Source organism: Arvicola amphibius, chromosome 7 (assembly GCF_903992535.2).
Source record: "Arvicola amphibius chromosome 7, mArvAmp1.2, whole genome shotgun sequence".
Classification (NCBI taxonomy): Eukaryota; Metazoa; Chordata; class Mammalia; order Rodentia; family Cricetidae; genus Arvicola; species Arvicola amphibius.
In genome coordinates, this window is record NC_052053.1 from 89,191,260 (window position 1) to 89,212,918 (window position 21,659).

General features: G+C 41.8%; 1 protein-coding gene across 2 annotated transcripts; it reads left to right on the forward strand.

Moving 5' to 3' along the window:
• Positions 1 to 6,982: 6,982 nt before the first annotated feature.
• Positions 6,983 to 21,400, forward strand: Dio2 (iodothyronine deiodinase 2). Of its 2 annotated transcripts, XM_038337981.1 has the most exons (3): positions 6,983 to 7,344; positions 7,626 to 7,900; positions 15,955 to 21,400. In XM_038337981.1, the coding sequence occupies exons 2-3, from the start codon at positions 7,679 to 7,681 to the stop codon at positions 16,531 to 16,533; spliced, it is 801 nt and encodes a 266-aa protein (XP_038193909.1). In that variant the 5' UTR covers positions 6,983 to 7,344; positions 7,626 to 7,678; the 3' UTR covers positions 16,534 to 21,400. The 2 variants fall into 2 exon arrangements, with proteins under 2 accessions (XP_038193909.1, XP_038193910.1); XM_038337982.1 differs by having other exon boundaries at positions 6,983 to 7,900; positions 15,955 to 16,521.
• Positions 21,401 to 21,659: the final 259 nt, after the last annotated feature.

Sequence of the window (21,659 nt, forward strand, 5' to 3'; positions counted from 1 at the left end):
AGCAGAAAAAGTAGTCCAGATTAAAGGTGTGTTCTCTCTCCTCAAGATCCAGATTAAAGACCTGTGTCACCCAGCCTCAAGATCCAAATCAAAGGCATGTTGTCTTCCTGTCTCAAGATCCAGATCAAGATCTGGAGGTCTGCTCTCCATTTCTGGATTGTCGTTCATTCCAGATATTTCAGTTAACCACCAAGAATAGCCCTCACAAGTCTGTAATGCCAGTTAATGAGGAGGCTGAGACAGGAGGGCCACAGAGTCCAGGTCTACTTGGGCTACAAAGTAAATTCTACTCTGGACAGCCTAGAGAGACCCTGTGTCAAAATAAAAAGCAGAGAGAAGACTGAGGATATAGTTCATAATGAAAACTTGACTGGCACGTGGCACACGCATAGATTAGATACCCAGTAAAATTTTTTTTTAAAAAAAATTACAAATCAACAGCAAAAATAAAGCAATGACAAATAAGGAAGTTGCAATTCAACATTTCGAGGAAGCAGCACATATGCTTCCTCTGAGGCTCTTAGGTTAGTGAAGCTTTTATTACTAATGCAAAAATCTTAAAGTATATTGGTTTCTTTCAGGAATGAAGATTTATTAGGATCTTTAAAATGATAGAGAGTCCCCTGAGAAAGTAAAATGTCTGTTCAGGAATTTGTTTATACATCTATTTGAGAAGTAATCATTTAGCTAAGTGGTTGTATCTTGATAAAAGACTCCTAGCCTCCATCTAAAGAACAAGTCCAGCTTCAAACTAAATTTGCATTTCATGCCTTAGATTTTCATCCTTGTATGTCACACTAATCCTTTCCTGTCTCCAGCCTCTTAGAAGAGCACAAATATTCATTTAATCTGATAAAAACATAGCCTTTAAAATTGAAATGGAAGTAAAAAAATATCATTTAGGAATATCATATTCTGCCATTAGCCCAGTTGCATGATTTTATGCATGTGTGGTACAGTAATTCATTCTAAACTATTATCTTAATAGCACCCTAGGTTTAAGGGAGTTTTGAGAAATTATCTTTTTAACCTTCCTCCCTATCTCAAGAACCAGTCCATGGGTAACATTTTCATAATTTCTCTTGGTAATAGGTCTCATTTATAATCATCTTCATTGCAGATATTCATCCCCACACCAAACATGAATTATTTCCCCATGATACAATTAATTCTTTTAGCTTCCCCATCTCTGCTGAAGTTGAGAGAGAACCATCTGGTTTTTCCCTTTGTGTTAATGTCTACTGATTGGAAGGGGAGTTGTGGCGTGTCTCATTCTCAGAACAAGTCCTTCCACTGCCTCTGGAGTGGCAAGAGCCAGCATGTGTCTCCAAATGTTTCTCATGCTACGTGCCCATGTACCGGATCATGAATAAGGTGATATAAAATGATTCCTTTAAGAGCTGCTGTAAACCCATTTACAAAGAATGACCTATTTTATTTCAAAGCTGAATATCATCTACTGGTGTCCAACAAGCTGTGGAATGAAATAAAGGGCAAAGGAAAGTTGTTCCAAAGGTGATGGACTAGTTCTGGCTGTTTGCCTTTGTTTCTCTTGGTCCACTGTAATGGGTCAGGGAGGTTGGCGAAATGAAATGAGTCACAACGGGTGAGTCGACACTGTTTCTTCTGAGAGCTCTCTGTCCTGGAGTGTGCCATGTGGGTCATGATAGGACTCTATTCCACTCTGTTCCTTTGCAACCTCTTGGTTCACTAGGTCCCCAAGTTAGGCTCTTTCCAGAGATAAATGATTCTCAAAAGCAAACACTCACAGCCAGCCTCATGGCACTTGGGGATGTTTGGAGAGTGAGGGGTGGAGAGCAGCCATTAATTCTAATACAGACCAGGTCAGGGGTAAGTGAACATTCTTGACTCTGAACAGCTGTTTAGTGGTCTCTGTGAATTGAGGTGGTGGCTGCCATCCAGGTTCTGGACAGCTGTCTTTCTCAAGAGAGGCATCTCCACAATTGGCATTAATTGATTTTCTTGTGGCAGCCTCCACAGGTAATTCATTTGAACCTTTCCCTTTTTCTACTTCTGACTGTGTTAGTTTTATATGTGTCTAATTGGTCACCTGTGCTTCTATGTGTAATAAGACGTGACGCCAGAGGTTAACCTTGGGGACTATTCCTCGGGGACCACCCACCTTGTTTCCTTGTTTTATTAGACAGGATCTCTTACTGGGACCTAGGTTCACCTATTAGGCTGGACTGTGTTTGGGTCTAAAGGATCCACGTGTCTTCCACTGCTCAGCACTGGGGTTACAGTGTATTCTGGCTTTTATGTGGGTGCTGGGGACCCAACAGAGGTCCTCATGCTTACACAGGAAGTACTTTACCACTACCCTGTCTTGTGTTTGTGTGTGTTTGTCCACCTGACACAAACCAGGATTAGTTGGGAAGAGGAACCTCAATTGAGGAAATACTTCAATCCGATTGGCCTGTGTGCAAGTCTGTAGGGCCTTTTCTTGAGAGATGATGGGAGCAAGTCCGCTGTGGACGTGCTACCCTTAGGAAAGGTGGACATGCTATCCCTAGGGCAGGTGGACATGCTACCCCGAGGGCAGGTGGTACAGGGTTGTTTAAGAAACTGAGCGAGTCATGGGGGACAAGCCTCCATGACTTCTGCTTCTGTCCCAGCCTCCAGGTTCCTGCCCTGAATTCCCACTTTGACTCCCCTGAGTGATGAATTATTACTTAAAAGTTGAAAATGAAATAAACCCTTTCCTCCCAAGTTGCATTTGTTCGTGGTGTTTTATCAGAACAATAGCAACCTCAGACACCTACTAAGCCATCGCTTCCTCAAATTCCATTACTACCACTTATACCTCCCCTTCCCTCCTCCTTGTTCTCTTTTTTTTCCCTCTTTCCTTCTGCTTGAGGTAGGTGGCCTTTATAAAGAAGCAGCCTCAGTTCCTGAGGGAAGAATGCATTCACACCTCCCATGTGCCAGAGCTTGCCAAGGATCTAGGGAAGGGCTGTAGGGAAGGCATTTCTCACCGCCCACAGTGCCTGCGTGCCCTACCTCAGCGCTGAGTTGCTTTCTTTAAGGAGTGTCAGAGTTGACTCCGGGGTTGTGTATTTTGTCCATTGACCAGCACATTTTGTCACGGGAAGGCAGGGAACATGGCTGTGTTTGCAGAAGGGGTGGACCCGCAAGGAATTCATAGGGAATCGGTACTTGTGGTAGACACCTTGCATCACAATCCTGTGTCTGGCACAATCAGAATCAGAGACAGGAAGCTGTGCATTCTGTGATTCCATTTCCTGATTATAGCACATCGTTTAGCGAAGTATGTCACAAAGCACTATTTGCAAAGCCTTAGCCAGCACCTTTGTCCTTCTTGTGATTTTTTTGGATTGATAATTGTTGCATTTATTCTGCAGATTTTTTTTTAGTAAAGATAAAACCTCATGTGTATTATGCATTTGACAAATCACGTGAATGAGGATGACTAAAACGTTTCAAACCAAGGCGGCTTCTATGCCAGTGGCATGAAACACCACTGTGACAATATCCTTTGGGTTTTTGCTTTCTTTTATAGGTGAGAGTGAAGGAAAGAGTGTGGCAGCTGTCACATTCCAAATTACAAATTAGGCTCTCAGGTCACCCAGCTTCGTTGTGTTAATCTCAGTTGAAAAGCCAAAAGCAAGCTCACTAAGGAAAGATTCATCATGCATTACTCTTTTCCACCAAAGAGAGTCAAAGGCAGGATCTGATGCATTCTTACTATGAGAAGAGGGGGGCAATTTTAAATGATTTTGTAGTGGTTCTGTACTCAGTAAAAATGCCTAGTGTGTTTTTCCTTGGGCTGTGTCTTTGAGGAGGAAAACCTGTGTGTAAAATTGTATGGGGAAATTCAACCACCATGTACCCTGCTGGTTTGCATTTGCTTCATTAGCATATTGACTGCTCAAGACAATTTCATGACCAGAGGATATCGAAACCCTTTCAATGAGAAATGAAATCTGAACCAAGGGGTTGAGTTGGGACAATATTAAACAGATGCTGAGTCCTAGGTATTCACTGCAATTTAGAAGATAAAATTCCTAGTGAACCAACTTCAGCAAGAGTTTCTGATTCTCAGAGCCATGACCTGACAAGGAACAAGAAGACAGCTGATAAGAACAGTGAGGTTTAGGGTTCAGGGAGATATCCCAAACCACTTGACTCTCCAACCTTGCTGACCCACTTTTCCTCATCATGCTGGGAAAACTATATGCTATGCCTCATCATGATTTTTCTGTGACTTAGAGAGTATAGGATCACTTGAAGATCAAAAATGATAACTACCAAATAATTCCAACAAGCAACTGGGAGCCACATGTTGAAAGAGACCTCATTTCGGAGGGTTGTAATTTCTTCTGAGGTGTTGGACAGATGGGAAGAGATGCTCAGTTTTATGATCCCTTTACTCAGAAAAAAAAATTCAATAGAAATCTGACAAATGGTTTTCTCAGGTTGGTTGTGGGCTACTCATTTTCCTACATTTTCAATTTCCACTCCAACATTTCTGATCTTAAAAAAAAAAAGGAAAGAAAAAAAATGGGAACAAACAGCAGCCAGTGGCTATAATTCTGATCTGTACCTGCTTGTATCCTGCACTTTGCGTTTGAAAAGGAAGCATTTTCTGACTTCCCACTCATCTTCTCCTTAAGAGGCCATTTCCAATCACGCCTCAGATCCTGAGCGTGGATGACAAGTACGAGGAGCATCAGCTTACATTTCTGGGTCTCAGAAGAACTCTGTGGAGCCTTGGGGCTTTCAGGGTTGAGCAGTGAGTAGAAGCTTTGTTTCTGGGGACCACACCTGCTGCCCTTGCTGGCAGTGACTTCATCAGGTGTTGAAGTGTTCTCATCTACTCTAGTTGAGATACCATCGTCACCTCCATCTCCGTGTCCTTTCCTACTTTCCATAAAAGCTTTCAGAAGCTTGGGATCAAGAACGAAACACAAGCCGGGCGGTGGTGGCGCACGCCTTTAATCCCAGCACTCGGGAGGCAGAGGCAGGCGGATCTCTATGAGTTCGAGGCCAGCCTGGTCTACAAGAGCTAGTTCCAGGACAGGCTCTAAAAAAGCTGCAGAGAAACCCTGTCTCGAAAAAAACCAAAAAAAGAAAAAAGAAAAAAAAAAAGAACGAAACACAAATACTGTGTATGGGAATGATAGACTTTTGCAAACGCGTGCTGGTACTGCAAGGACAGATGGTCTGTCGTTTGTGTTAATTTTTCAAACATCTGGATTCTCCTCCAAACACTTAGTCCACGGGGTATATACCCAAACCTCACATCTGATGATTAATAGAAAAAAAAGAGCCAAAGTTATGTGGCATGGAACCTCTGTCTTTGGGGAGGAGGGCCATGCAAAAGTTACCTCACTTTAGAATTGCAGGGCACCTCTCCACTCTGATATGTTGTATGTGAATGGCGCCCCCTAGTGTGAAGCAAGCTGAGCCCTCTGCATGCCCTCGGTATTCATTCATTCAGAACATCCTCACTGAGCTGAACAAATGCCAACCAGGATTCTTAAGTGCTGGGGAGATGGCAAAGCCCAGCGAGAGCTGTGGGTCACACAGATCTTACCCTCTCTTTTGACTCAATTTCAAAAGTGCCTTGCCAACTGAACAAAATACACCCATATGCAGATTTTCGCCCGTGCTCCCTACAAAGAATGACTCTGCTCTGTCTAGGCTTTTAAGTGCTGTATGGAGGGGCAAAGCAGTAAGAGCAGCAGACTGACCACATGTTTGTACCCACTGTTTAGATTGTGTTTAATGGGGACGCTGTGCACATAGAAAACTCAACTAATCAACTTTCAATTACAGTTTTATGACCTCCACCCCCACCCCAGTGTCTACAATTGCCACGATTTCTCTCAGGGAAAAGTATTCCCAGAGATGATCTCTTAAGCAGGAGAGGAAGGAAAAATAGGAGGAGATGGGGGTGATGAGTGGCTGCCACCCTGGACCTGCTTAAATAACTCTCGTGAAGACTAAAGAGCAGGATGTCCTTGAGGGCCAGGAGGCATGTGGCACCAAGTCTTGATTTGTTCCTAACCACATATAGACTTATTTATTTATTTTTGCCAAGCCAAAAAAAAAAAAAAAAAAAAACCCAAAAATATTTCCTAAGTCTTCAGGCCCCTTAGGAGAAGGGCTAAATTTAAAGGACTCTCATAAATAATCGATTTCTCAACTTCGTGGCATCTAAATGGCAATGAATGGAAAGTTTGTTTTATCAGTGTTGAAGGGAAATGACACTCAAAGATTTGGTCACTCAGTTTCTTCTTTGCCTGGAAGGTTATTATTGTTGTTATGAAATGAAGCTTTAGTGAAACCAAAAATAACACTGGTACTGAGTTTGGGAATAGGTTTTAAAGAAATATTGTGGTGGTCTCAAACAGTTTACAACTTTTCCAACTTAGATGAGTTTTCTTAGATAAGCTCATGACAAAAAAATATATATATTCATAGAACCCAGGACCCAAATTTGGTGAAAAAGAAGTGTCATGGTATAAAGCTCACATAGGAACATTAATATCTTTTTTTAAAAAAATCTATATTGTAAAACCCATCTATGTTCACTCCTCCCCTTTTCTACCTGTCTGCCAGGGGTCTTTATTGCCAAAGCTACTGATAGGTTAATAAAAATGGTAGTCAGAGGAAAGTGTTAACATATTAATCTACAAATTACTTTGCTTCAAGTTTGGAAGCATTTCCTGAAAGCTGTCAAAGGTGATTTCTTTTCCTGTCTCTCCCTTTAAATCACAAAGCAAAATCCCACTGTCTTTTCCCCCACCCCTACTTAAAAAAAAAGTTGTGGAGTTTTGCTTTTCTGTTCACTGTGCTCCTGGCCAAAGTAAAGCCCTCTTTCTCGATGACGTCAAGATCTTTAGCAAGATTAGGCTTTCCTTTCTCTATTGCAGCAATTAGCCAGGGAATGTATAAAAGGCTTCGGGAGACTCACTGGGCTGCAGAGAGGCACTCTGCTACGCAGGCAGAAGATAGCAAAGAGGAAAAGCCAGAGGGAGGGGGCAGAGGACTCAGCCGCTCCTGGAGAACCTGGAGAAAGAACAGACAGAGGCAGGCTGGGAGGAGGAGAAGAGAAAGTATGTTTAAGACGGAGTAAAGACAGACAGACAGAAAGAAAAAGAAAGAAAAATACAAACAAACCCTACCCTTACAGCACAGTTAAGAAATTTGGCACTGCAAGAAGTCAGTCTGCGTTTAAAGGAACATGAAAAGCTCAAAGAAATTTTACCATCTCTGCAGTCTCATAGGTGCCTGGAAATGAAAGTAGAGCTTCCTGTCTTTAACGGACTCTGACAGGGGTAACTGGATTAGGAACTGGTACGCCAGGGCTTTTTCTTTTCTTTCTTTCTATTTTTTTTTTTTAACCATCTTAAATCCTGGAAAAAAAATGCATCTCGGAATTGAATGAATTGATGGGCACACTCCAACTGCTGGACTGCAGAGAGCGAACTTAGTCTTGCCATTTCTGCTTCTTTCAAAGAAGAGACAACTTGGGTTTCCTTCTAATTTAGTTTTTCTCCTTCTCCCCCCCCACCCCCACTCCCAACCTTCCCCCCTGGTCCCCCACTTCCTCTACCACCACCTTCCTTTTCAAAAAGAGGGTGAAGGGGGAAGCAGAGCACACAGGGGACAGGCTGCAGAAGCAGAGAAGATGGGACTCCTCAGCGTAGACTTGCTGATCACACTGCAGATTCTGCCAGTCTTTTTCTCCAACTGCCTCTTCCTGGCGCTCTATGACTCGGTCATTCTGCTGAAGCACGTGGCGCTGCTGCTCAGCCGCTCCAAGTCCACTCGCGGAGAGTGGCGGCGCATGTTGACCTCAGAGGGACTACGCTGTGTCTGGAAGAGCTTCCTCCTAGATGCCTACAAACAGGTGAGCTGCACTCACTGGGCTTCTAGGTCAGCCGAACCAGGGGACTGGAAGGTACGGGGTTGCAGGTCATGTCATGGGCAGCCCTATCTGGGGTGGCCTGCCCTTTTGATGACGTTCAAGGGAGTCTCAATGTCACTTGGGACACCTGTTGCACAGGTTAGATTTGGGAGTGACAGATATTGAGCCATCGGGATTCTGGGTGAGCTCAGCAAGAGTTTTTTGACATGGCTGCTGTTACCTTGCTCTGACTAGGCAGTTTGGGGCTTGGTGGTGGTGAAATAACTCTGGGTGAATTTAGGCTTGTTGGAGGCTGGGGGCTGCATTTGTTCTGCTCTCGGCATGAGCTGGGTTCTGCTGCTTTGCTTAATAGGAGACTGTAGGAGATGTAGTAGGAAGGTCTGGATAATGTTTCCTTTCTGCTGAAATGGTCAGAGTCTGATGATGATGATGATGATGGTGGTGGTGGTGGTGGTGGTGGTGGTGGTGGTGGTGGTGGTGGTGGTGATGGTGGTGGTGATGGTGATGATGATGACTCTGATCACACCCTAGCCCCTTCATTTCTTAGGGAGGTAAGAACTAATGGAAGCAAGCCCAGTACAGCCACCTACTTGGTTGGGATGTGTGGATTCCTAGTTTTGAAGTGTCAGTTTGCAAAAGAAAGATCTAGGAACTGCCAGAAATTCAAACTTTGTATGTAAAACCAAAGCCACAAATAAGTTACCTAGGAAAGCCCTGATGGGTCTATGGTGTGTTCCAAGATCAGGCTTTGGGCATTACAACAGCGACCTCCCTTACCTGGCAAACATGTGTCTCTATCGGCATTTGAAACACCAGAGTGGGTGACTGATGTTTTGAAGTGAAAAGTTCTGGTGTTAGATTCTGCTGCTGGGAGATGTTAGGGAAACATTTTTCAAATGGTATCTGTCAGGGCAAAGAAGAATACTTTACTATGGCCCTCCATGCTTTTGCCCCCATCCCTTAGGTTCACAGGACTCCTAAAGTATTCTGGGTTTTATAGCGAGAATGAATGCATTGGAAAGAGATTTCAACAAAAGGAGGAAATGTGTCCCTAGGGGCACTGGGAGAACTTGCTGGAGAAGGGAGCTTGCAATAGTGAAGCCAGATGTTCAACCAAGTGGCATTCTTCAGACAGGTGGAACTGTAGAGAGCATGATGAAAACTCAGAATAGCCGAGGAGGAAGGGAAAGAGCCCTCCCTCCCCCAATAAACAGTGGAAAAATCAATCCATGTGCCAGGAAAATAAAAACAAAGCATCCAAGCTGGTGCTGGGGAAGAAAATGCCTTTTGAGAATAGATTGTGTGATTCATGACATTGCTCCTGCAAGTCATCTGAAGAAGGTCCCCTCTTGCTGTGCTGAGGACATGTCAAATGTCAAGCCTCTTTTTAGCAAGTAGGAATGCCCTCATCAGGAAAGGAGTCTCCTGCACTGTCGTTAAAGGCCAGTTTTATCTTATATGTAGAAGTAATAAAAAGGATGAGCCCAGAGGTACTGAAAAATAATTCCATCCCCACAGAGAATGTGACATTTGTATGTATGTTCAGGTGTCAGGAGGTTGGAGTGGGGCATTACAACTGTACATTAAAATGTTATTGATTAGCCAATACCTTCCATTACATCTATGTATCATACTTTAGATAATATGGAATGTTAGTGGCTAGATCTCAGTATACTAAAAGCTTCACTTTTGAAAGACAATGAACTTCTTCTTAGAAGAATTTAAAGTGAATTTTTGGAGAATTTTACCCATACACATATGTATAGAATATAAATATTTTCATATCAACTTGGAGGCTACAAAAGCACCTATAAACATCAATTGAGGTATTTTCCCATCAATGATATGGAAAAGAAAAAAAATTAAGCAAATGCCCCTATAATAAACTTCATGGTGTCTTTTTTCACTAACGTATAGTGTTCCGTTGTGTTGTCTATGTTGTTATTTGTGTTCATGGGAACTGAGAAAGATAAATGATTTGTTTTTACTGTTGGCATATGGTTTATGTATTCCTCTTATTTATTTCTTTGTCTCTGCCCACTGACTTGATTAATGACCAAGTTCATGACTTATGTTATTATGCTTGCTTCTAATGATTTGTAAAACAGCTACAATGTGCCAAAGAAACCCCAAGAAAACACAAGCTCAGAGAAAAAGCGGGGCTGAGTGTGAGATAAATAAAAACATTATGAGTATGACTTGAGCAAAATCCTGTCCTCTTCTGTCTTTAACTATGGCTGGCATCATAGTGGATGTGGTGGCCTCAGAAGCTCACGCAGAACCTCTCAAACAGGTTGAATCATTTGCCAAATGCTGTGTCATCCGTGGCACACTGTCTTTAGGCGTGACTGTTTCCATAGATGCTGGAGGAGGTCCCGTTTGACATTGCATCTTGGGATTTCACAATCTTGACTTGCATTATTTGGCTACTGCCACCCATGAAGCAGATTTCTCCAGGATGAGGGGTGTGTCTACATGGAGTTTCATTTAGACAGATCGTTCATTACTCCCAACTTTCTTGCTTAGTGAATGTCAGCTATTACATTTGTGAAGATGTTTAGAGATGCTGTATTTGTTCACAGAGGAGGAGACACAGGCAGGAGCTGCAGTGAGGAGAGGGAATGAGACCAGAATGAAATACTAGCAATAAAAACTGCATTGAAACTTTAAAAATGACTTAAAGTCAACTTTGTAAGGAACTTATCAAAGATCACACGGGCTTGGTAATGGTCAGGAGGCCTGTGTGCAATTGGGGTTGAAAAAGGAAATCTAAAAACTAGTGAAAGGGTTGGAAGGAATAGCGGCTATTTATGATTTAAGTTTCCTCGGTGTCTTTGCCGGTGAACACTGTACCCTTGTGTTGGTGCTCAACGACTCAGAAATGCAACCAGTGAGCAAGCTGTCCTTGCTTGGAGCCTGGCTCTTACCTAAATGAAGTGTAAAAGTAAGCAGACAGTATAGACACTCACAAGCAGGCTCATTTCTGCACAGCTGATGTTGCAGTGGCACAGAAAACATACTCATGGGAACATACAATTTTGTTTTGAAAGGGTCTCTTTAACATTCTCCTCCTTCTCTTTATTCACCTCCAGCCTTTTGACACTGGCTTCTCCAGTGAAAAGAGGCTCTTTAGAGAGAGAAACTGTCCTACAAGGACACAAAGAAGGCCACAGCCAGAGCTTGTCTGTCACTTGGATAAAACATAGAGAAATGATAGGGCTTTGAGCTTCATTTTCAAGATACAAATCAAAAAGAGAATAGCCAAAGAGGAGAGCTCAACCCAGGAGACAGAGGAGGTAGGCTGTTCTTCAAGTCTGATTTATTTGGCCCATCTGAATGGGCAGGGCTGAAGCCCTGCCTAATGATTGTTTGGCCATGTTTCTGAGGACACTGCTGTAGCCCGATCATTATGCTGAAGAATTGGAAACTTCCTGAGAGTTAATTTCCAGTGCTTTGGATGACCAAAAGTCTGTGTAAATATTCTGGTACGTGCCCGTCCCCCATTTTTAAAAATTTGTTTCACAACGCATCATGAGAGTGTGTGATACGTTACTCAAAAGCTCCTCTTAGGCTGTGAAAGAAACAAAACAAAAACAAAAACAAGGATGGCAGTATATGATATGTTTCTAGTTCACTCAATAAATGGTTCCATGTTTCCCTTGGCTCTGCATTTTGCTGCTTTATCTCCAGTCCCTAAGTACTCAACCCTGTCCTAAACTGGAACCCATCATCAAGGGAGTCAAATTCTTACATACAGTATGCATTTGTGCTTTTGCCTACGTCTATAAACATATCTGTTATCACCTTTGAACTTGGCCCAGAGATGTCATCAGCAGTAAACTTGCCTTACCCACTCCCTTAGTGGGCATTGTGTTCCTGTCCACTGAAATGACTCTAACAGTGCAGATGAGAGCGATAAAGGTCAGTAGTGACGCTATCACAGTTTACGTGTGTCCCTTCTGATCCTTGCAAAATAAAGAGACCCTTTGGGAACATCGGAACTTCAAGACCAATTAGTGGAAATGATGTTTCTTGTGTTTGGGCATTAAATACCAGGCAGGGTTCTCTTTAGGCGGCTGATGCTGGCAGGGAAAGAGGTACCGACCTAATTACTCTTCCGCAAGAGCAAAAAAATGCCTTTTGAATGCCTCTTTGGCAAATATGTCTCATTAAGGACAAAAACCAAACACAAACCCTCTAAGAAGCAGAAATTAAGATGATAGGTAACTTGTGTCCAGGAGACTTTCTGTGCCACTGTGGGAAATTAAAACGAAGTTTGGGAGTACCAGAGGATGGTTTGTTTTTGTTGAACGTCTTTCCTGTAGCCTTAGTGTTATTATGGGACCGACTTTATTTTCTTCATCATTTTGGCTCTGTTTCAGGGAATGCTTTGCTCTGTCTTCCATTGTATGGATGACAATGGGGTTTCTCCCATTCCATCTCAGCAGGATTTCTAACCCCCCCCCAAAAAAAACAAAAACAAACAAACAAAAACAAAACAAAACAAAACAAAAAACCAAGAAATTCTCTACTGGGAATTTTAATCTAATGGAAGTTTAATTTCATAGTGATTTGGGAAATGGATTTAAAACATTTTTTAAAGATTAAGTCTATTTTTCAAATTTTTATCCAACTTATCCCCTATCAGATTTTAGAAAAGAGGAGTCAATTTATGACTAGTTTTATAAGGCTTATAAAATCTGACCAATGGTTTGCTCACGCTTGGGCTTATACATTATAAGTGTGACTCTCTCTCTCTCCTCTCTCTCTCTCTCTCTCTCTCTCTTCTCTCTCTCTCTCTCTCTCTCTCTCTCTCTCTCTCTCTCTCTCTCTCTCTCTCTCTCTCTCTCTCTCGTGTGTGTGTGTGTGTGTGTGTACTTATTTTGTTCTGCTGGGGCTCAAATCCAGGGTTTTATGGAGACTAGTCATGTGCTCCAGCACACTTAATTTTATTAGTACCGTTAATCTTACCTGTATGTTTTCTCTAGCCTGTGACTTTCATGAATAAGGTGTTCATACATGACTTCCTAATGTTCACAGCTGAAGAACAAAGTAAAGAGGATTGATCTCATTTCTTTTATTTGCTGGTTAGCTGAAATAATTAAGAATAGGCCAACGATATTGGTGTTGACTACAGCAGTCTCTGGTAACAGGGTAGGGTTCCTGTTTCTGAATGTATATGCTTTAGTGTATTTGTCCATCACCTGATTGTGTTCACTGTATGACGGGGTTGTTATTCAGTGTAGAAGTTTTCCCTGATTTAGGATTATAACAACCAGAGTTTATTCAATAATTCACTCCCTAAAGCCTTTAAGGTGCATATTTCCCAGAGCAATGAAATGCTCAATGCCTCCACCACCAGGGGATATTAAGAATTTGTTGACTTCCCTAAACTTTAAAATTAAAGTGTGTGATGTTTATCCTACATTTTCTAAGGTAATCTAGAAAAAAATTGTTTTGCGAAGGGTTGTATGGCAGAACTGTCTGTTGTCTCTAAGAAGTGACATGCTCTTAGACTTTGCAAGGAAATTGACTGCAGGTAGCAAGAGATTATCTATGACCAAAATATCAGACTGGATTGTTCAGTTGAATAGTCAAGAATAACACAACGATCAACAGGTCTGCTTGGGAGCCAGGGAGACCCAGGCCTGTTTAGCAAGACCACACAGTTGTCCACAGAACTCAACAATGGCTCCCACATGCAGATGGATACTTTCACCCAGAAGAAATCCTCTAGTCTGCAGTACAGAGATTATTTGCTCCCATGAAAATTTTCTGATCCAACAAGTAGTCTCTACAACATGCTCATCAGAGCGCATCCATTCCTTCTTATCACAGGCCTTTGAGGATCAACATTGCACAGGCAGTGGCATTCAAAGCAGTCCTGGCATCACTGCAGGATGTGACGGGAAGCAGAAGTCATAGAAAGCCCCTTTATAACATTATTTAGGAGCAAGTATCAAGAGACTTTAAAGCTCAACAATGCCTAAAATGTGTATCTTCCTGTTTGATGTGTTTTTCAGTGCTTCAAAGAGCAGAGTAGAGGTCATCTGGTCAAAGGTGCATTATGGGAACCCTCTATGTAGTTGACTGTAAAATAGCCAAGATGGTCCATATAAATAACTTTCTTCATAGTTGTTACTGAATCAAAATATATTTATTTAAATCACATCTAAGAAGCAAGACTATGATTTTAAGATGTCTTTTGGACCACTACTAGTACCAATTTCAAATCGGTCCTGAAAGTTTCGAGAAGAATGAGAAAGAACTTTGATTCTTTCCCTAAGTGAAAAATCCCCTGAGTGTTCTACGTCAGTGTACATCTTTGCTCTCCAGCAGTTCCCTTTTAAGTAGCTTCAATTAACGATAGTTTTATATGGGACTATATTTATATGAGAGAGATAAGTCGATCAAGTTGGAAATGTTTTGCAATATTAAGGATAGTATTTAAAAATCAATGGTACCATTGTAAGCTATCCCTGATAGTATTAGCCTTGATTAAACCATTCTAGAGGGAGATCCAATCATGGTAATTCTGAAGTAAGTAATTGACTCTTTTCTGTTGCCTTCTTTTTATTATCAACCTACAAATTCAAAGGCCACTAACTTTCAGTATTCTATGTTCAATGATTTAAACCAAGGACTAAGGGGTTCACAGAATAATTTCAGTCAGCATGCCTTGTATCTGAATGCTTATCATTCTGAGGGTTTTGATAATAAGTTATATAAAAAGCACAAGGTTTGGGTCTTCTGATATAGAAGTGTGGGAAAAACCCAAAATATATAGAAAGTCAGAACTCAGCTGAAAGTCATATTGTGGAATAGCTCTTTTTCTTGTTAGTTTTTGCTTTTCAGGGGCAGCTCTGAGATTCTAGCCATAACATACATATTGTGAGCAGTACCCACAAGAACCTGCAGAGATCACACCATGCATGCTGAAGGGAGCGTGAATCTCTTCTCAGAACAATTTGCACTTTTTTGAACATATGATTTCCCAAGAAGAGTGGTACTGTGCCGTATGTGATGGGGTGCTGTACACAGTGGCATCTCTTATCCTCACAGAGTCATTAATAGAGTTCCCCTCCTTACTTCATCCTCCAGGACCCACAGAAGGAAAGCAGGCATGATTGCCTAAATATTCCGGGTTGGGAAAGCATGGACAAGGGGAAGTGGGAGGAACTCTACTCACAAACGGTGGATTATAGATTGTCCAGCATTGCCCGGAGACAGAACTCACTGGTGTTCATTGGATAATAGTAAAGAACTTACTGGGTGCGTGAGATGGCTCACTGGGCTTCCAAGTCTGATGACATGAGTTTGAACTCAAGGACACACATGGCTAAAGGACAAGACAGCTCCAAAAAGTTGCCCTCTGACCTCCACAAGTGCTCAGAAAGACAGAGAGACAGACAGACACACACACACACACACACAGGACAAATTAACAGATAAATGTATTAAGTTATTATTTGAAAGAGGAGAAAAGAGAAAACAAATTAAACCCATATGTGTGAAAACTCAGGTCTTGCCTGAGTCTTTTAGAATTCAGAAAGAGACAGTCCATTCCAAAAATGAGATAATTTATCTTAAAGTGGGCCATTTACTCTTAACTTTTAAAATGAAGTCAATTAATCATTCATTCTATAATGCTTGTTAGGCACTGACAAGAAAGCGAGAGTAGAAAAGAACACCAGAATCAACTTAATTGTGAAAACAGTTCACTCCAGTGTCTTCAGAGATGGAAAGAATTACCTCCAATGAATAGTCAGAAGGGAAGACTTTTATACTTTCATTTTTTTTCTGGACCATTCTTTGGGTTACCTGACATGACTAGTTTTACTCAGATCTCTCTCTCTCTCTCTCTCTCTCTCTCTCTCTCTCTCTCTCTCTCTCTCTCTCTCTCTCTCTCTCTCTCTCTCTCTCTCTCTCTCATTAGAACCCATTGCATTTAGAGTAAATTATTTAATGTAGAGTAAATTATTTAGAGTAAATTGTACTAGTAATGTATTAATACATTAATATTTTTTTCTTTTTAGGTTAAATTGGGTGAAGATGCCCCCAATTCCAGCGTGGTGCATGTATCCAATCCTGAAGCAGGTAACAATTATGCTTTGAAGAAGACAGCCGATGGGGCAGAATGCCACCTCCTTGACTTTGCCAGTGCAGAGCGCCCACTGGTGGTCAACTTTGGTTCGGCCACCTGACCACCTTTCACTAGGCAACTGCCAGCCTTTCGCCAATTGGTGGAAGAGTTCTCATCAGTGGCCGACTTCCTGTTGGTATATATTGATGAGGCTCATCCTTCAGATGGTTGGGCAGTGCCTGGGGACTCCTCTTTGTCTTTTGAGGTGAAGAAGCACCGGAACCAAGAGGACCGATGCGCAGCAGCCCAACAGCTCCTGGAGCGTTTCTCCTTGCCGCCCCAGTGTCAAGTTGTGGCTGACCGCATGGACAATAATGCCAACGTAGCTTACGGGGTAGCGTTTGAACGTGTGTGCATCGTGCAGAGACAGAAAATTGCTTATTTAGGGGGGAAGGGCCCCTTCAGCTACAACCTCCAAGAAGTCCGGAGTTGGCTGGAGAAGAATTTCAACAAGAGATGAATTTTAGATTAGTTGGTTAACTGTGTGATTGTAATAGTGTTTATTATTTTTTTAAAAAAAATATGTAAAAGAAGTTGAGAACTGAATCTACTATTTCAACTGAATCCCGTTGCCTCACTGAAAGACAGGGATACACCTGTCAGAAAGCATCAACCTCTGAACATTTCAATACTTCCTTTAGTATACAAATGGCATCGTGCTAAATAGCAGCCCTGTTACCTCCCTTCTGAGTGAACTGATCCGAGTTGGAGTGGAAGAAACTCTGATGCGGTGTGCCTTCATCCTTGCTTGCAACAGAAGTGATTCTGCCCTATGTGTGCGTTGGGAGCCGAGGACAACAGTTCCCAGAGTATACTATAGGAGCTATACTACCTATGATCTGATGACGTGTATTGTCTCCGTTTTAGACATCAGGAACAAACCCAATTGGAAAGACCCCCAAATATTTACTTATAATGTGATCTTGAAGCAATGTCATGCCCTTCGGGCTGAGGTGTTAGTTCTAGCTGTGCAATGCCTGTGTTAGTCTCCATAGCCCACAATTCCCAAATGTATATGTACAAACCAAGAATGGGTCCCCCAACCTGGGGGATTAAGATGACATCGGAAATCTGGCAGATGGGAAAGCGCTAGGTCAGGGAAAATGAACTTGTCAAACAAAGAAAGAGGGAGCAGAAAGAGGAGAAAACTGCACAGTGTTTTGCCTGGAAGCTGAAGATAAGAGTGTCATTCAGCCACACCCGCATGCAAGCATGCGCACAGCTGGAAAGAGAAAGGGGCTGGCTAAAAGTAACACAGGGAGGATGCACATGGAAACAAGATTGTAGCAGTACCCTTAGACTGAGAGAACAGAAGATGGAAAGATAAAAATGGGTGAATGTTCTTAACGTGGAGATAATTACTTTCTAGAATATACCCATTTCAGTGGGTGATACTTGCTAAGGGAAAATCCAGGGGGCTAGGTGCTGCTGAGTTGTTCCTGCCAAATTCCTACGGTTACAATGTTATGCTCCCCTCTGTCCATAATCTCAGAATCACTGTTTTCTCTCCATGCTGAGTGAAGGGTGTAGGAACCAGGTACCCTAGCCATTCAGCCCCTGACCCCTCCTAAAGTAGGTAAACTCTAATGAAAATGGGTTTCTTCACTTAAACATGAGAGCAATTTATTCTGATTATTTCTACCCATAGTTTTAAAGGCTTATAGGCTTCTTGGTATCACTGGGATCTGGTAAAATAGAAATTTCACTGACATTTGAATTTGGACTTGGGTTTTGTTTTCTTTAACTAGAGTTAACCCGTTAGGTGAAGTTTAGCAACGATGTGCATAACTAGAAATGTATATATGGGTACATTTCTCTTAAAAATAAAAGGAACACAGCTTTACCCACAAGCAATACCTAAAGATTACAGCCTCCAAAAAAAAATTAGACCAAGTGATATTGGATCATAATTATTTTTTAAACTCAAAGACTTTTAGCTAACAGCATATGTTTATATTTACAGGTCAAATCAATTATTTTTTATGTCTATCTCTTTCAATATTTAGATCTAAATTTGAACTACATGGGAGAAGATAATTTAAAGTTAAAGTCATCTTATTAAAAAGCTGTCCCAGATGAGAAAACTAGGAAGTGGGTGTGCGTGAAACAAAGGTATTGTTTTTAAAAATGGCAGCAAGAAATAAGTCAGATCACCAGTCCACATTTTCTTAGACATTAAAGCAGCATTGTGGCTATGTTTGGCAGCATCTAAGATTGCCAGTGCTTTAAATCCTGTCAGACATGCCCACAAAGAAACAAGGTAAATTTCGAAAACTGCAATGGCATTGGGAAACACAGCTGAAGAGAGACTTCTTCAGACTCCTCAAATGTCAAGGCCTGCCACCAAGGTTTATCAGTGATTCCTCGCTGATTCCAGTCTTCAAAATGGTGTTGGGATTGATGTGCCTCCTTAAAGAAGCAAAGTGAAAAGCTGGTTTCAGAACACTCACATCGTCGTCCCTGAATGTCCCCTTTGTTTTTCATGTGCCACAGTGGAACAGAACGTCAGAGAAGTGGGTGGGGGGATGAGTCTTGGCTAAAGCCATACTAGTTGTCGGGGGAAATGTGTGATGGAAACAAATCACCCAGTTGTGCTGTATTTTTTTAAGAAAGAGAAGGTTGTATGTGTATACAATTTGTCTTTTGGAGCACAGGCCAGTGGAGGAAGGACGAAGAGGAAGTAAATATACAAAGACATAGTCTGACTGTCAGGGACACGGACATGTTCAGTAGAACATGGCAGAAACACTGGAAGAAAAAACTGTTGAAGGGCCCAGGAAGAAGGTGGATTGGCAGAGCTCAGGAATCTTACACTGTGTAGAATGGGGTGGTCTCCCGGGTATGATACGCCTGTAATTATGTAACCTATTTATCTCAATGTAAATGTTTATGAGTTCCTATGATTTGCCTTTTACAAAATTAAGAAGTCATTATTCCAGACAAGAAAATTCATGATCAGCTCTTGTGCTCAGTGACACTATTAGGATGTCAGTATCCACCTTTCTAATATGCCTTTTATTATGTATATTCCTTCTAAGAGTTATAACTATAATTCTCACAAGGAAATATACATACATATGCTTATATATTCTCCCAACGATATACACATATATATATATATGTATATCATTGATATATCCAAGATCATGGAGTTATTTTTCCTAGAACATTAACATTTCCCCCTGTAAGATATGTTTACATGGGCATATCAGTTCAGAGTTTTAAACTGAATTGGCCTGACCACTGTTGAAACAGTTTCTTAGAACATACCACAGCATCTGGATTTCTCAAACACTTAGTGTTTGAAAGACATCTTAGTCTATCACTTTAGTTTATGGGTTAGAGGAAATAATCTGGACATTGACTTTCTTAAATGGGCGTGAATAAAGTGTCTGCCCCGCAAATGTAGACAAACTTCATACAACGGCAATGAACCTTAGTGGAGGCAGCCCAGTCATTGTTCTTGTTCTGTGTTGTCAGAATGGAAGTCCTGTAACTCACATGTTGGCTTTATTCAAGCTCTAGATCTCTCCTCCTGTGTCTTTACCTCCTTCATATTTTATGTCCCTGGATTTTTGGTACTATCAGCTTCGAAGTGGTCCTATTAATGTAGTTAACTTCTAGGAGTGAGCAGATGCTTACTCTCTGTTCTCTTTGCCTGAGTGTATTTTCCTATTTGGGTTTGATTAAAATTTATAGAACACAGTGAGGTCACAGGTGGGGGCTTCCCCCCCAAAAATACTGGATGAGAAGGTTGGGGATGCTAGTTATGATTTTCAGAGGATTCTCAGGTGGATGTAAGTTGTCCTTGGCATGCCCGGTAGCCTCCATCCACAGCAAGAGAGATTTGCTGATGTGCAGGACTTCTCATTATGTACTTCATAAGAGGATCAACCTGGACATTAGTTCCTCCTGACCTCTGACTGATGGTTTGGAAAATAAGTTTCATTAGAATCCCTTGGATACTGCAGAGGAGGATATCAGGCTGATTCTGCCCCCATTGAATGTTATGAACTAGCACTTTTGCCCTTTAGAATACGTCCAGTATCCTCTCTCTTAGTGGAAATTGGCTGTGAGTATTTTAGTTTTAGGACCTTTCATTAGGATACAGTCCCCAACTAGAACCAAAGGATATTTAGTTATACTCCAACTTCTATCATTGCCTTAAATGTAGAAGCCAAACCCTACTCTTTATGTGGATTTCCAGAACTGACATAAGAATCACTTGCTGCTTAATGATTGTACTGTCTTGGAACTGTCTCTAGTCCTCCTAGGAAAGGAGGAATCTGAGGCTGTATGAACTAGGAAGCTGCTGGGTGGGGAGAATTAGCTCCCCCCTCCCCAAGGGGGAGCTTGGAAAGTTTTGAAATGAAACTTCTTACGCTTGGAGGAAGGCTGCTGAAAGTCAGTGAATTACTTTAGGATAAGCAAGTACCAGGCCTCTTCTTCATGCCGTGTGTTCTAGATAACACCAGAAACAAGGTCTCAGACTTGACAGACTCAGCTCTGTTCCAAGATGAGTCTGAACGAGCAGAAAGCAAACACATACAGATATCCAAACAAGACTTTTCATGCAAGCCAGGACTTGCTGCCTGTCTCAGGCAACAGCACCAGGGCTCTGGGGAGTTTATTTAATATTTACCAAGACTTTGGAGACCTAGCAGATGTTTAATGAAGTCACTATTTTGACTCAAACTGCCCTCCCCCATCTATCTTGAGAAAAAAAATTCAAACAGGTAAACATAAAAATGAAAGAGGCCCACAGAAGGGGATGGGAACTAAATAAAATTCTCTCAAAACTACTCCGGACCATGCCATGCAGTTTTTTGTTTTTTTTATGTGTCAGGAGTGGGGAATGAGAAGACCCATGTACCCAGTACTTGATAACCAAAGCAATTAAATGATCTTGGGTAGGGAACATTGGCCAGTTTTGTTTCCTTGTGTGTCCGTTGTCACCAGACTGTCTCACGGACCCAGATAACCAGACACCCGATGGGAGAAACAGAGATGGGCAGAGCTGACTGGTGTGGAAATGATAACTACTGATGAAAGAGTCACCCGCTCAGTCCGTGGTTGGATGTAGTCACACGAGTCTGCCTCTCCCATCTCTGTCTCCTTGGCAAGGAGAATATTTGGGTCATGATGCGAAGAGTACTGGGTCAATGCGATGAGAGTGTGTGTGTGTCCATCTCTGCTTCTCGGTTGCAGACAAGAGGAAAGCTTTGGGGAATTATCAGTAGGAAGAGTGCTGTTATATCGGTGCTGAGTGGTACGTGTGCTTATACAGCTTGTTCTCATGTTTTAATAAACGTTAAATAAAAGAATAGAGTTACCCTTTGGCTCTATTTGTTTATTTTTAAATAACGTCCTAGACCTTGCTCTGGGCTGAAACACAGTCATGGGTGACAAGGGAAAGAGCATCCATCTTTCTAATATGCACTCCTTGGTATTTGTGGGCAAAGCCATGCCAGATTATTTTAATAAAGGCTGTGTGCCACGGTTTTCAAGGAAATCGAGACGAGTTCAAAATAAACGTTCAGATATTTTTCATATTTATTAACAAATTACACACAGGATCCGTGAAAGGAGCCCTGAATT